The sequence below is a fragment of the Rhipicephalus microplus genome, chromosome 9 (assembly GCF_043290135.1).
Source record: "Rhipicephalus microplus isolate Deutch F79 chromosome 9, USDA_Rmic, whole genome shotgun sequence".
Taxonomy (NCBI): domain Eukaryota; kingdom Metazoa; phylum Arthropoda; class Arachnida; order Ixodida; family Ixodidae; genus Rhipicephalus; species Rhipicephalus microplus.
Genome location: NC_134708.1, coordinates 61166645 through 61179036, shown reverse-complemented (window position 1 = coordinate 61179036; position 12392 = coordinate 61166645). Strand labels below are relative to the sequence as shown.

General features: G+C 45.8%; 1 protein-coding gene across 2 annotated transcripts in view; it reads left to right on the top strand.

Moving 5' to 3' along the window:
- Pxn (Peroxidasin) overlaps window positions 1–12392 on the top strand; it is a 96200-nt gene that overhangs the window by 48702 nt on the left and 35106 nt on the right. For both annotated transcript variants that reach the window (XM_037415247.2, XM_075873716.1), the window contains 2 exons: window positions 96–260; window positions 10605–10871. In XM_037415247.2, coding sequence (XP_037271144.2) covers window positions 96–260; window positions 10605–10871 — 432 coding nt within the window. The remainder of the gene's footprint in view (window positions 1–95; window positions 261–10604; window positions 10872–12392) is intronic.

The following is a 12392-nucleotide window of genomic DNA, read 5'->3' as shown; positions in this document are numbered from 1 at the left end:
TGTGTGACGATATCTGTTAAGCATTGTAACATCATCTGGAAGGCTCATCTCCAATATGCGTGTGGTGATTCGATACGTTCTTCCCCTCTCGTTAGGTCAGCGCATAACGCCGGACGGAGAAAGCGTCAAGGTACTGCACAGCGGCAAGGTACTCCGACTCCAGGGTGTGGCCAGGCAGGCGCAGGGGGTCTATACATGTCACGCCGAGAACACCGCTGGCTATTCCGAAGCTCACGCGGACCTCTCCGTTCACTCGAAAAGTGAGTACTTATAACACCGAATAAGATAACAAGAATGCCAAGCATTTTTTATGGAGAAAAAAAAAATAATGTGTGCAGCTTGAACCAGCGGTGCAAGGCCGGATCCATCGGCAAAGCTATATATAACCTACATATCGATGAAGATGAAAGGGCGTTGTGTTAGCGAAGCTTCCGCATATGGCTGCATTCAGAGTAAAGGGTAGCATGCTTTAAACCACAAGCATTTATGCGCGCGAGATATTTTCAAACTTGCTACTAACACAAGCCACTTTCAACTTTATCAATTACACTGCAGTAATCCACAATTTCAACTTTTGGAGTAGCATCACGCAATCAAGGCCAAGCCCCATAAACGCGAAAATATACGCGGCAGCAACGAGCGATGCTATTAACGACGAAGCAGGGCGACGAAGCACGAAGTGTCGCGTGGTAGTTTTCGCGTGATCGCTCGGTTCTCTAGATTTGGAAACCATCGCTCATCGCCCGGAAGTGCTGTGCTAAAAAGCGCCGGAACAGGATGTACTTGACTGACGTACTGCCGGTTCTCTCCGTGTGCCCCAATACCATCACTTCCTCTCATGCTCCCCTCCGCCCGAGTAACGTGTGCACAACGAAGAAATAACGGAATGCTCATGCATGCACGTTCGTGTAGAAGCAGTGCTGCAAGACGATAATAAACCCCTTCCGTTTCATTATAAAAAAACAGATTTTATTTTCACGTTGCGCATTGCCAACTACGCGGAAATTTAGGTGCGAGTAGACGGCCTCGCGCAAGCGACTGTACGCGCGAAGGAAATCTACGTCGCGTCGCTCGTCGATGTCGCGAGCATTTTCGCAATTATGGGGTTTGGCCTTCAAAGTGGGCACCAAGTTGTTGAAATGCGCCCTAGGTAGAGGATATCGCTATCCTGTTACACTCCTAAACACCAAGCCTAAGTGTACTCTAGTTTTGCTAATAATGATAAGCTTTTGTATATATAGATAGGCTCTCCCTAGTAGCACTAAGTATGGCTAGACTTGGCTAAACTTGGCTAGACATGTCACGTGACTACGTCTTGCAGGATTTTGTTTTCGTCAAGTAAAGAATTATTTGATTAGTCGCAGTAACATGTAACAAGACTGGCTATTACGTGATGTTGCGTGGTTTTGGTGACGTGACTAAGTGTTACGTGATTTTAGTCACGTGACAAGAGCTTACGTCACGTTACGTACTGTTTAGTCATGCGATCTCTTCCGTGATGTTGCTTGATTCCATTGATGTGACTAGTTACGTGATGTGACGTAACGTTTAGCTGCGTTTCTAGTTGTTTGCGTGACATGCGATTGCAGTCCAGTGACTAGTTGACCTTCATAGTTCTTACTTTCAACGCCGGAGAAATCAGTGCTCGTGTTGTGGTAGGGATAAGAAGTTGAAGAGGACGAGACTGCCCTGTACCAATTCATGATGATGATGAATCTTGTTCTTACTACGCAACGTAACAAAAAGATTAAGCTTTGCTCTTAAAACTCACAGATATTCTTGCGCATTACTCCTACAGAACTGAAAGCAACAGCCATCATCTTTTTATTCGATGCACTGACCATCCGCCACCCTCCCCCGAATATTTTCTGCACCTCTCCTGGTTTTGTAATGCCTGCCCTATCGGCCTAAGTTCGACAAAACAACATATCCGGTAGAGACGTCTTTATGGGACGCTACGTTACGTGACGTAATAGTGATGCCTTAGTGATGTTGCAAACTTTGGCGATATGTGATGTCTTGAGACGTTATCACGTCTTGACGCCGACACCACGGGACGATGGTCCACACCAATGGTGAATTCTCGCGTTTCACAAGGCATACAAGGCTTTCGCCTTTTATGGACTTTTAAGAACGAAACTATTTTTCGCGAATTAATGGGGAACAATTTCCCAATCCCGAAAACACCACTGTTGGCGTCACAAAGCGCTCGGTGAGGGAAAAAAAATAGAGCGAAACGAAAAGGTGGGTAGCAGCGCCACCTTGTGACGCCTGTTCTGAACATCAGGACGTAAGAAATTTTGAAGGTATGAACTGGATCTTACGTAGCCTCCAATCAATAAAAATGAAGTACATTGTCATCTTTTTGTGTCATAGACTTAGAATATGAAATTTCAAAAATATTTGTTGAGGAAATGCCACGAAAATTGCCCAAATACATTTTGCCACTTTTTACATCACGCAAAACTATTTCGGCACAATATCTATAAGTGAAATTTCAATCTAGATTTTCGCCGCTGATGATGAACTTATGATGGTGAAACATATGACAATCGAGTTCTCACGGTACAGTTGGTCAAACTAAGCCAAGCACTTTTTCCTGCTTAGTGTCCTTTTATAAGCACTTTATACAATTCGCAACGCAAAATAAAAAAGATCTAAAATCAGCACCTCATACTATTGGACATGTTATGAGCGATTTGTCTTATTTACATGTGCGTATTTCTATTGTTTCATATGAGGTCGAAAGCTTCGTAATGCACAGCCCGTGCTACAGGCACTCAGACAACAGCGACGCAGTGCGGCATTGATTGCACGGCTGCGTCGTGGCGTTTTGCCGGATTCACCTGGTCCCAGCACAGGCACGGGGCAACGCGTGATTAACTTGACCTTGATAGATAGATATGTAGGGTTGAACGTCCCAAAACGACCATATGATTATGAGAGACGCCGTACTGGAGGGCTCCGGAAATTTTGACCACCTGTGGTTCTTTAACGTGCACCCAAATCTGGATTACCTTGGCCTTACATAAGTTGGTTTTGCTAAAAAGGGGTCAACAGCAGCAGGAAAAAAGAATGCCGGACCTACTGGTTTTCCACTCTTATAGCCTCCTATTGCTCATTAACTTAATATATTTAAGTAATCACTATATATGTAGTTATAACCATACATGGCGCCAGATTCGACAAGACCCTGCTTCAATCCATACACATCATATCTTTTCCACCAAACATCCAGTACCTATATAAACATTAGGCATCATAACATAAGGGTGAGAATTGTCGCCATAAAAATTTAGTACGTCTTCCACAGTTCACACTCATGAGAATAGTTGGAGTGAGTGCCTTTTGGCAGGTACTTTTTTTGCACTGGCCCCATAGAGAATAAACTGGCACCATTTTCGTCACAGAATGCATACTTTTCTGTCACGGAAAAGTAGTCTCCCGTGGGAGAGTACAAAGCTATTTTTATAATGTTTATTAACACAAAATTGTTTTATGCCAGGGTCTCCCACGGCTCCACTGACTTGCTTCCATCACGGAAGTGCTGTTGAAAAATATATACTAAAATTGCAACGACAAAAAATTAAAAGTCAAGCATCTGCCACGTGGAGTCCAACCAGCAACCTCTCGATTCTCAGCGTGCGGCGCAAACCACTGCGCCACAAAACGATCGTTGTCTAGAATTCTTACGGCAGAGAATTTATATACACCTAACAGTGTTTCCCAGTCCTATAAGCTTCAAAGCTTTAGCTGTGAAGCTTATAGGACTGGGACATCAGTGGTGAAATCAGTGGTGAAATCGCACGACAGGCTTGCGTTGGGCGCGCTCTAAAGGACATCGCCTGCGCTGAGCGCCACCTGGCTCCACGGAGCGTGGTCTCTCAAGCGCGCGGGCTTACCAGACTCGTGATTCGGCAGAGGATGAAGGTTCATTCGCACGCTGCCACGGCCGCGTCTACGAAAAGGATTGCGCTGCTGACACACAACGCAGGAAGAATTGTGACAGTTGTTCGGGCTTGTTCGGTGTATACTTGTGCGCTTGTTTTGCGCGTCTTTCTGTTTGAACAGCGCGCTTTGTGTGTCGAGCTGTGGCAGTTCTCAGTCCGCGCTCGTCCTGTGTATGCTGATTTTGTGCACGATTTCTGATTGAAATGTAAGTTGCAAGCTTTTAGCTGCTTGCCGTGCCTAACGTGAATTTGCAATTTGTTGCTCAAGCAATCCAGCAGAAACGCTCAGTTACCTCTGCAAAGACACGTATTACTTTCGTTTTATACCTATTCATATATAGGGGGATGGGCCACGTTTTTCTCTTTTTTAGATTCAAGGCTAGACAAAGTATTTTATAGTGTGGTGTTTAGCATGAAATATATGCAGAGTTACTGTTTAGAAAAAATTGTGTTTAGAAAAAATGTCTAACGATTTCGAGTACTTCGCACTCAACTATGGGAGAGCACTGAGCCGTCTCGCTAAAAGCCTACACATTTGTGTGTTTAAAAAAAGTGGATAACGATTTAAAGTACTAGAGGTACTCCACTATGAGAGAGCTTCAAGCCATCCCGTGGTGTTTGATGCTCGATTCACAACCCGAGTGCCTGGATCCCTACACATTTGTGACGACATAATATGAGCAATCAGTGCTTCAATGGTTAATCGCACATGGCATCCACCAAACGCCACTCTGTCAACTCTCAAAATTTATCCTTTTGTTGACTCTTTTTGTCTGAACAATATGCTGTGTCTTTTTATTTGAGTAGCTCAAGAGTCCTTTTACCGCAGCGTAGAACTTTTATCTGAGCTTACATAATATTCCGGGCATTAAGAAAATCAATCTATCAACGACTCCAAAATTTTATCGAGCTCATCATTCAGAATGGCTCGGCCTTGGGGGGGGGGGGGGGCTCAGAATAAGCGCACTATGCGAAATATACTTCAGATGCATTTTTTCAGCGTTACGAGCATAGCGCTTTTCACAAGCTGTAAGCAGAGCAGCCAAAAGTACAGCTCTCTCGTTCAATCAGGGCTGTAGGGGCACATCAAATATTCCCTGAAATATTTTAACAACAAAACTCTATTTTTCAGGCTACACTACATAAATCGTAAACATTGTTAGGATTGACTTTTTCAAAGCGTGCAGGGTGATCCTATCGTTTGTGAAATTAAAAGAGGAAGGCAAGGGCGCATCTCTGTGGAGGCATGCTGTGGAGCGATGGTTCGCCTCCATTTGGAGACAAGGCGTCGCTCGAGTTGGTTGTGTCAGTGCAAGATGCCTCTCAAGCTGTGCGACCAGTGAGCCAACCTTCCAACGTACGCGGTTTTCCAAAGCTGGCGAAACATATACTTTTACACGTTCTCGAAGGGCTTCGCGTCAAGTGCGAGGACAGTGCAAGAGTGGAATCACTCATGAAGAGGACCGCAAAACAACCTAGATGAGCGAGCGAACGCTGCACTGTGTCGGTGGAAAAAAAAATTGGAAGATCACATGTACACGGGGAATCGACGATATGCGACGCACGAATAAGAAAGGTTGATATGTCACTTTCAAATCAGCACAATGTTACGAGGATGACGTAAATGACACCGTACATGACTTCCGTGTCATGATTGTCATGTTTGAATGTGTCGTTTACCTTCGTCATCTATTCACTTCACCTGATACCAAGTTTAGTATACGTGGAGCTAGCGAAACGCCCGCGCGCACGCCATGAGCATGGTATGTTGTCGTGTTCTTGCATGACACGCGTGTCAGGATTATTATGTTTGCACCAGTCATAAATTTCGTCATCCGTTAACGTCATGTGACACCTAATTTAGTATATGTCGAGCTAGCAAAACGGCCACGAGCGCATCTTGAAGGGCCCAATATACTCCATGTAGCGTTGACGCCTGCGCACGCTGGGCACACCGGCGCTGCGTTAGCAAAACGCGAGCATTCTATAGTCCGACGCCCGGCGCGGCCGGTGCGACCAGCGTCCGTCGGCGTGGCCTGACGGCAACCGGCGCAAAATGCGACATGCTGCATTTTGTGCCGACGCGTTACGCGGACAACACCGCAACTCCCTTTTAGGGACGAAACTCCTTATAGCGGCACCCGTTCGTCCCTCCTAGTATGTAACAAGTATAACATTTTGACCTCCAAGGTTGTGCCGGTGAGAGACTTCTTCTGTGCGTTGTTAAACAATAAAAAATAATGCTCAATGTACATGTCAATGGCTGCTAATGGGGTATGAGAGACAGCAGCATTCGGCTTTTAGTTAACGCGCAAGCTGCGATCACCATTAGCAGCCATTGGCATGTACATTGAGCACTATCTGACAAGAAAGGGTTGCTACGTTATACTCGCTGGGTGTAACCTCGTTGGTTTTAGAAAGGTTTAGCGAGTGTTGAGCCACAGTGCCATGTATACAATGAAATTGTATATGCCATGAATGAACTCGAGGTGGTTAAAAATGGGAAGTAGATACGAAGCGCAAGCCGTAAGAAAGTAAAAGCCGAAATCTCCGCCTCTCATTTCCCATTATCAGCCATTGGCATGTACATTGAGCACTATCTGACTGAAAAAGTTTGCTACGTCATACTCGCTGGGCGTAACCTCCTTGGTTTTAGAAAGGTTTAGCGAGCATTGGGCTGCAGTGCCATGAATACAGTGAACTAGTTTATACCATCAACTCGAGGTGGTTGAAGGTGGGAAGTAGACCCGAAGCGCAAGCCGTAAAAAAGTGTGCGTGTGCCACCCCTCGTTTAGTCCTTGGAATGTCCGCTGGATGGCGGTGCTTCTATATGGGGAATAATATGATGAAAAGATGCGAGATGGTGGTACTTGGAGTGTTGAATAGATGGACGAACGGACACATAGAGAGATGCATGGATGGACGCATGAACGAACGCAGGGGCGGCTGCACGGATGAACGCAGAGATGGACGCACGAACAGACGCACGCACAGACGGGCTGATGGACGCATGGATGGTCATACTGACGGACGCATGGACGGACGGAAGCAAGAACGAATGGACGGACGAATTCTTCGCCCCACTCTCCATCATTCACTCCGTGGATATGCTGCCATTTTTTTTTCGTGACGGAGGGACGCCGGACGCCCTGAGACGCGCATGCCTCAAAGCAACGAAGTGCGGCATGCGCCTGCGAGTATATGGCAGGACCGGAGCCTGGCATGGCAACGCCGGCGTGACGCGACAAAATGAACGCTGGCGAGAACGCGCACCACGCCACGTTGAAATGTATTGGTGCTTTGACTGTGGCTTGTAGTCATGTTCTCACATGACACGCATCTCATGATTATCATGTTTGCACCAGTCGCATACCTTTATCATCCATTGACGTCACGCAATACCAAATTTGGCATATGTGAAGCTAGTGAAATGGCCGCGAGCGCATCATGAGTGTGACATGTAGTCATGTTGTTACATGACACGCATGTCCTGATTATCATGTTTGGATGTGTCCTTTACCTATGTCATCCGCTCGCGTCGCGTAATACCGAGTTTGGTACATGTGAAGCTGGCGAAACAGCCGCGAGCGCATCATGAGCGTAGCATGAAGTAATGTTACATGACACGCATCTCATGTTTGTATGTTTGCACCAGTATCATATTTTCTTCATTCATTCACGTACTGTTGTACCAAATCTGGTATAAATGAAGCTAGCGAAATGGCCGTGAGCGCATCATAGGCGTGACATGCAGTCATGTTGTTACATGATACGCATGTGATGATTTTCATGTTAGGGTCTGTCGCCTTTTCGCCATGCAATTGTGCCATACAATACCAGTTTTGCAACATGCCATGTGAATGAAACCAGCGCAAGAGCTGCTGGAACATGAAATATAAATTATGACATTCATGGCATACATGTGATGATTTTCATGTTATGACCAGTGAGATATGTTCTTCATGCAGTCATGTTATCCCATACCAAGTTTCGTATTGACACCAATATCGGAACCGCCAGGAAAGCTAAACGTCATAGGCGGGTGGATAGATAGATTGATAGATAGATAGATAGATAGATAGATAGATAGATAGATAGATAGATAGATAGATAGATACGCTCAAAGTCGACGAAGTTCGCTAAGAAATGCTTCGCATTTAGAATTCAAACGTGACGAAAACTCATAGGAACGAATTATGATAACAATAAATAGAAATAGAAAACGTCGGACCAGTTTCATTGCAAAGCTGGTCGTTCCGTCTAAAAAGAGCAAAACACAACAAAAAAGTGCCAAGCGCCATCTAATACAAAAAAAAAAAACAACCAGAGACAATTAGTTCAGTGCCCCTATTTTCATAGAGATCGGGCCACCTGTCAAATTAATGGATACGACATGCGCGTATAGAAAAGACTAAGGAAGTGTGCTCTTCCATGATTGGCTGAGAGTGGCCGTACCTTTCACAGGGCTGCAAACAGCTTGTGAAACGTAATATAAATGCAGTGGTGTGTAAAAAAATGCATAACAAAAAATTGGCCCCGTGTCTGCATGTTGATATGCAAATGTCGTAAAAAGACGATAGTGTTGCGTGTGAGGAGAGTGAACAAAGCATTTATTTAATGTTTTGCGCAAGAAATCGGTTGTATTCTGGAGGCGCTGCGTTAGAGTGCCTCGAGCGCGCAGTGGAGGCAAACGAGCGCATCAAGTGACGTCATACGTGTGACGTGAGCGTTATCTGGCAGTTTTCTTAGAAAACAAGACGGGCGTGTGCGCCCGTCTCAGAGGTGATAAGGTGCAGAACGCAAGGCGACCGGTAGGAGCCACCACCGTGTCGTCTTAGCAAAGCGTTGGAAACACTCGCCTTTTTGTGCAAGCATTGCACGGTCAGCGAAGCGTGATAAACGCTACGGTTTTTAGAACTACTGAGGTCTGTTTTTCTAGTAAAAGACATACATACAGAATATATGTGTTTCTATGGTGCCTCAGATATGCGCGATTATTGGTTTTTAATTGACAACCGCACATGTATATAAACGCTGAAGCTTGAGCAACATTGGTGGGTGCTGCCGATGGGGTCGGCCGTTCAGGGCATGGGCTAGTGCCGTTCAAAGTACGAAGTACCATTAATAGTGGACAAACAGGCAATTGTACAGACAGATAGACAAAAATTTTTGCTTCAAAGATCCCTAAGAAAGGCTATCGTCTTTAAAATTTTGCTCAACATAGTCGTATTTCACACCATACAAGCTTACATTCTTCTATTTCTTGACGCGCCACAAAGCTGCAACTGCTTTAATGAAGGCACGTTTCGTTTCCCTGTTATGACCCACTCCAAGTTTTAAATAGACCTCAACCATCACTTTTAAGTAGAGCGCATTTCCTAACCTCCGCTGGCGTTCACCTGCACGAAATTCACGCGCGAGAGTTCACGAGGCTCCCAGACGCGGCTTGCGTGGAGCTGTAAAAAAATGCACGTAGCCTTCTCCGAGTGAGTGTGGTGCGTGGAGGGAAGGGTTTGTTGTGAATTCACAATGTGACGTCATCATGACGACCTACGAGGCAAACATATTGACGTCACCATTACGGCATCAGTCAGCATCTCCGGTTGGTCAATGGCGGGCTGTTTCTGGGGACACTGTGACGCTACCTGAAGTCCAGAAAGCTTCGGCAAATGAGGAAAAGGATCACTGAGGGGCAATGCAGTGTCATTCTCTGCAGTGGGCGCAGTCACCAGGCTGTTGCTGCTGCTAGTGATTATTATTATTATTATTATTATTATTATTATTATTATTATTATTATTATTATTATTATTATTATTATTATTGTGGTGGTGGTGGTGATGATTACAACGATGTTAAGATAAATTATTGCCTGTACCTTGCTATGCGCCTAATTAAATCTTGCAGCGCGTCTGGTTCTCGAATACAAAGTTCTCAGCAAGCTTGACTCGAACGCTCCGGAGAGTGTCCTTAAACGGTTTGATTGACGCGAGAGCGACATAGCTTCAGGTTTTGTTGCCGAGAGATTACGAATGCATACCGAGGTATTATTTCGGCAACAGCGCCCAGCGATTCTAGGAGTCAGTCAAACTGGTTCAGGCTATACTGCGCCACATTCGAGTTGAGCTTTGCTAACCGCTGTAGAACATAACGCATAACCAAACTGCACAGAGATATTTCGCATTCAAATATTTGAGAGTATAACATGCTGGTGATTTTACACCAAATTGAGGACGACGCAGCGAGCAATGGAAAGAAAAATGGTAGGTGTAACCTTAAGAGACAAGAATAGAAGCAGAGTAGATTAGGGAACAAACGGGGGTTAAAGATATCATAGCTGGAATCAAGAAGAAGAAATGAACATGGGCCGGGCATGTAGCGCGTAGACAGGATAACCGCTGGTCGTTAAGGGTAACTAACTGAATTTTAAGAGAAGGCAAGCGGGTTAGGGGGAGACAGAAGGTTAGGTGGGTAGATGAGATTAAGAAGTTTGTGGGTATAACTTGGCAGCAGCAAGCACAGAACCGGGTTAACTGGCGGAACAAGAGAGATACCTTTGTCCTGCAGTGGGCGTAGTCAGGATGATGATGATGATGATGATGATGATGATGATGATGATGGTGATGATTTTTACACTGTGACTTTGCCGCATGCAGCATCTCCACATTTCGTGAGTGCACCGGCAAACACCGAGGCAGACCCGGGGTCCACCGTCGAGGTGCTGTGCATGGCCGAGGGACACCCGGCGCCAACCCTGTCGTGGCACAAGGACGGCGCACCGCTACCGCTCGGTGGGCGATTCAGCGCGGGACCAGATGGCCTTCGCGTGGTGAACGTACAACCACGGGACGAAGGCCGCTACGAGTGCGTCGCCGAGAACGAGATGGGCCGAGCATCGGCCCCTTTCTACATACTCGTCCGGGGTAGGTGCATGCTGTTGTCGCAGCAGGAGCAATACAGGGCAAAAGGATCTGTTTGTGACAATATGAACCCTGAATACCCGTAGCTTTAGAGTTGTCCCACTTTAATGAGGACGCTTTGGAAATGCAAGAAGCTTTCAATGTTATTTTTATGGATCAGGCTGAAAGCTTTGGCAAGGGAATTAATCGTCAGCAACTAGCCTGCTTATTTTCAACACTTTCGTTCCTGTAACTGGCCAAATATTATAAATATATTTTCTTCTGAGCTACACACAACATCATGAAATTATTTCCTATACTTTACGCTCCTTTCCTTTATCAGAAACTGCGAAAACAAGTTATCCATTACTGACGCACAACTCACAACGGAAGCTTTTTGCGTAGCGTTAGAAGATGATTACAGAAGTAACCGGAAGTTTCTTGGGAAGCAGCACAACCTTTGGTGTCATACATTGGCCGATTCGGAGCACTTCCGGTAATTCCTTCTTCTGCTCCATGCGGAGCAAGTCAATTCTATTAGCAGATTGTGAGTGCAACCTGTATGTTCCATTGGCAGATCTGGAGCAGCTCAGTAGCGAGATCCACTCCACGGAGCAACTTTTTCTACTCCGAAAAAATCAGAGGATTTGACCAGAAGTCGAGAGCGCCCCGTGCCTTGAAACGGTGCCGACCTCGGGCGTGCCAACGGACGCCGGTCGCGTCACTTGCGCCTCGCGTCGGAGCCAAGGAGGATCGAAAAAAAAAATTCTGAAGGGGAAATTGTTGCGCAGAATTGATGGCGGCTGTGGCGGCCATCTCACTAGGGGCATGATAAAGCATCACCCTTCAGCGATTAAAAACGAAGCGTTACCCTCGCACGCCCAATGAGTTTAATGTGGGAACTTTTTCGGGTCACATAGTGCTCCAAGTGCGTCTTACAGTTACTAGTTTTCCTTAGTGAGCCTCTAAATAAAGGCAAAGTTCTTTGAAGATTCAGTCATCCATACTCGTTTATGTGTGTTATTTCGACGGGAACAACTATCTTTTAATATAGAACTGACGCAGCATTTACATAACATATCAAAGACACTTGATCTTTAAGTGGGCACTATCAGAAAAGAGCATATTTCCGCCATCTTGGCAGTGGCAAAAGCTGGCTTCACTTCTACTAGCAAGGCGTTGCGGGAGCTTCCACTCCAGCAATTTTTCTTTAATCCTCCTTGGTCGGAGCTCACGTTTTGCTAGAGTAGCGTCTCAGTGCCCAGCACGCCCACTGATGCCAGAAAAGAGAAGCACACTTCGTGTTCCATTTGGACCCTGCCATTTGCTCTAGTCGGAGCGCGTGTGTTCCATTGGTAGATTGCCTCCTGTTGCCCTCCACCTTAGTGGAGTGCTCCGGCGATGAGTTTGTCAACCACTCCGCATCGGCCAATGGATGACGCCACTTGACACCGACCGAGAAGCCAACGAAATCATTATTGACAATATTCGAGATGTTTAGTTCTAATGCAGTACTTATGACACAAATGACAATGAAATGAAGGG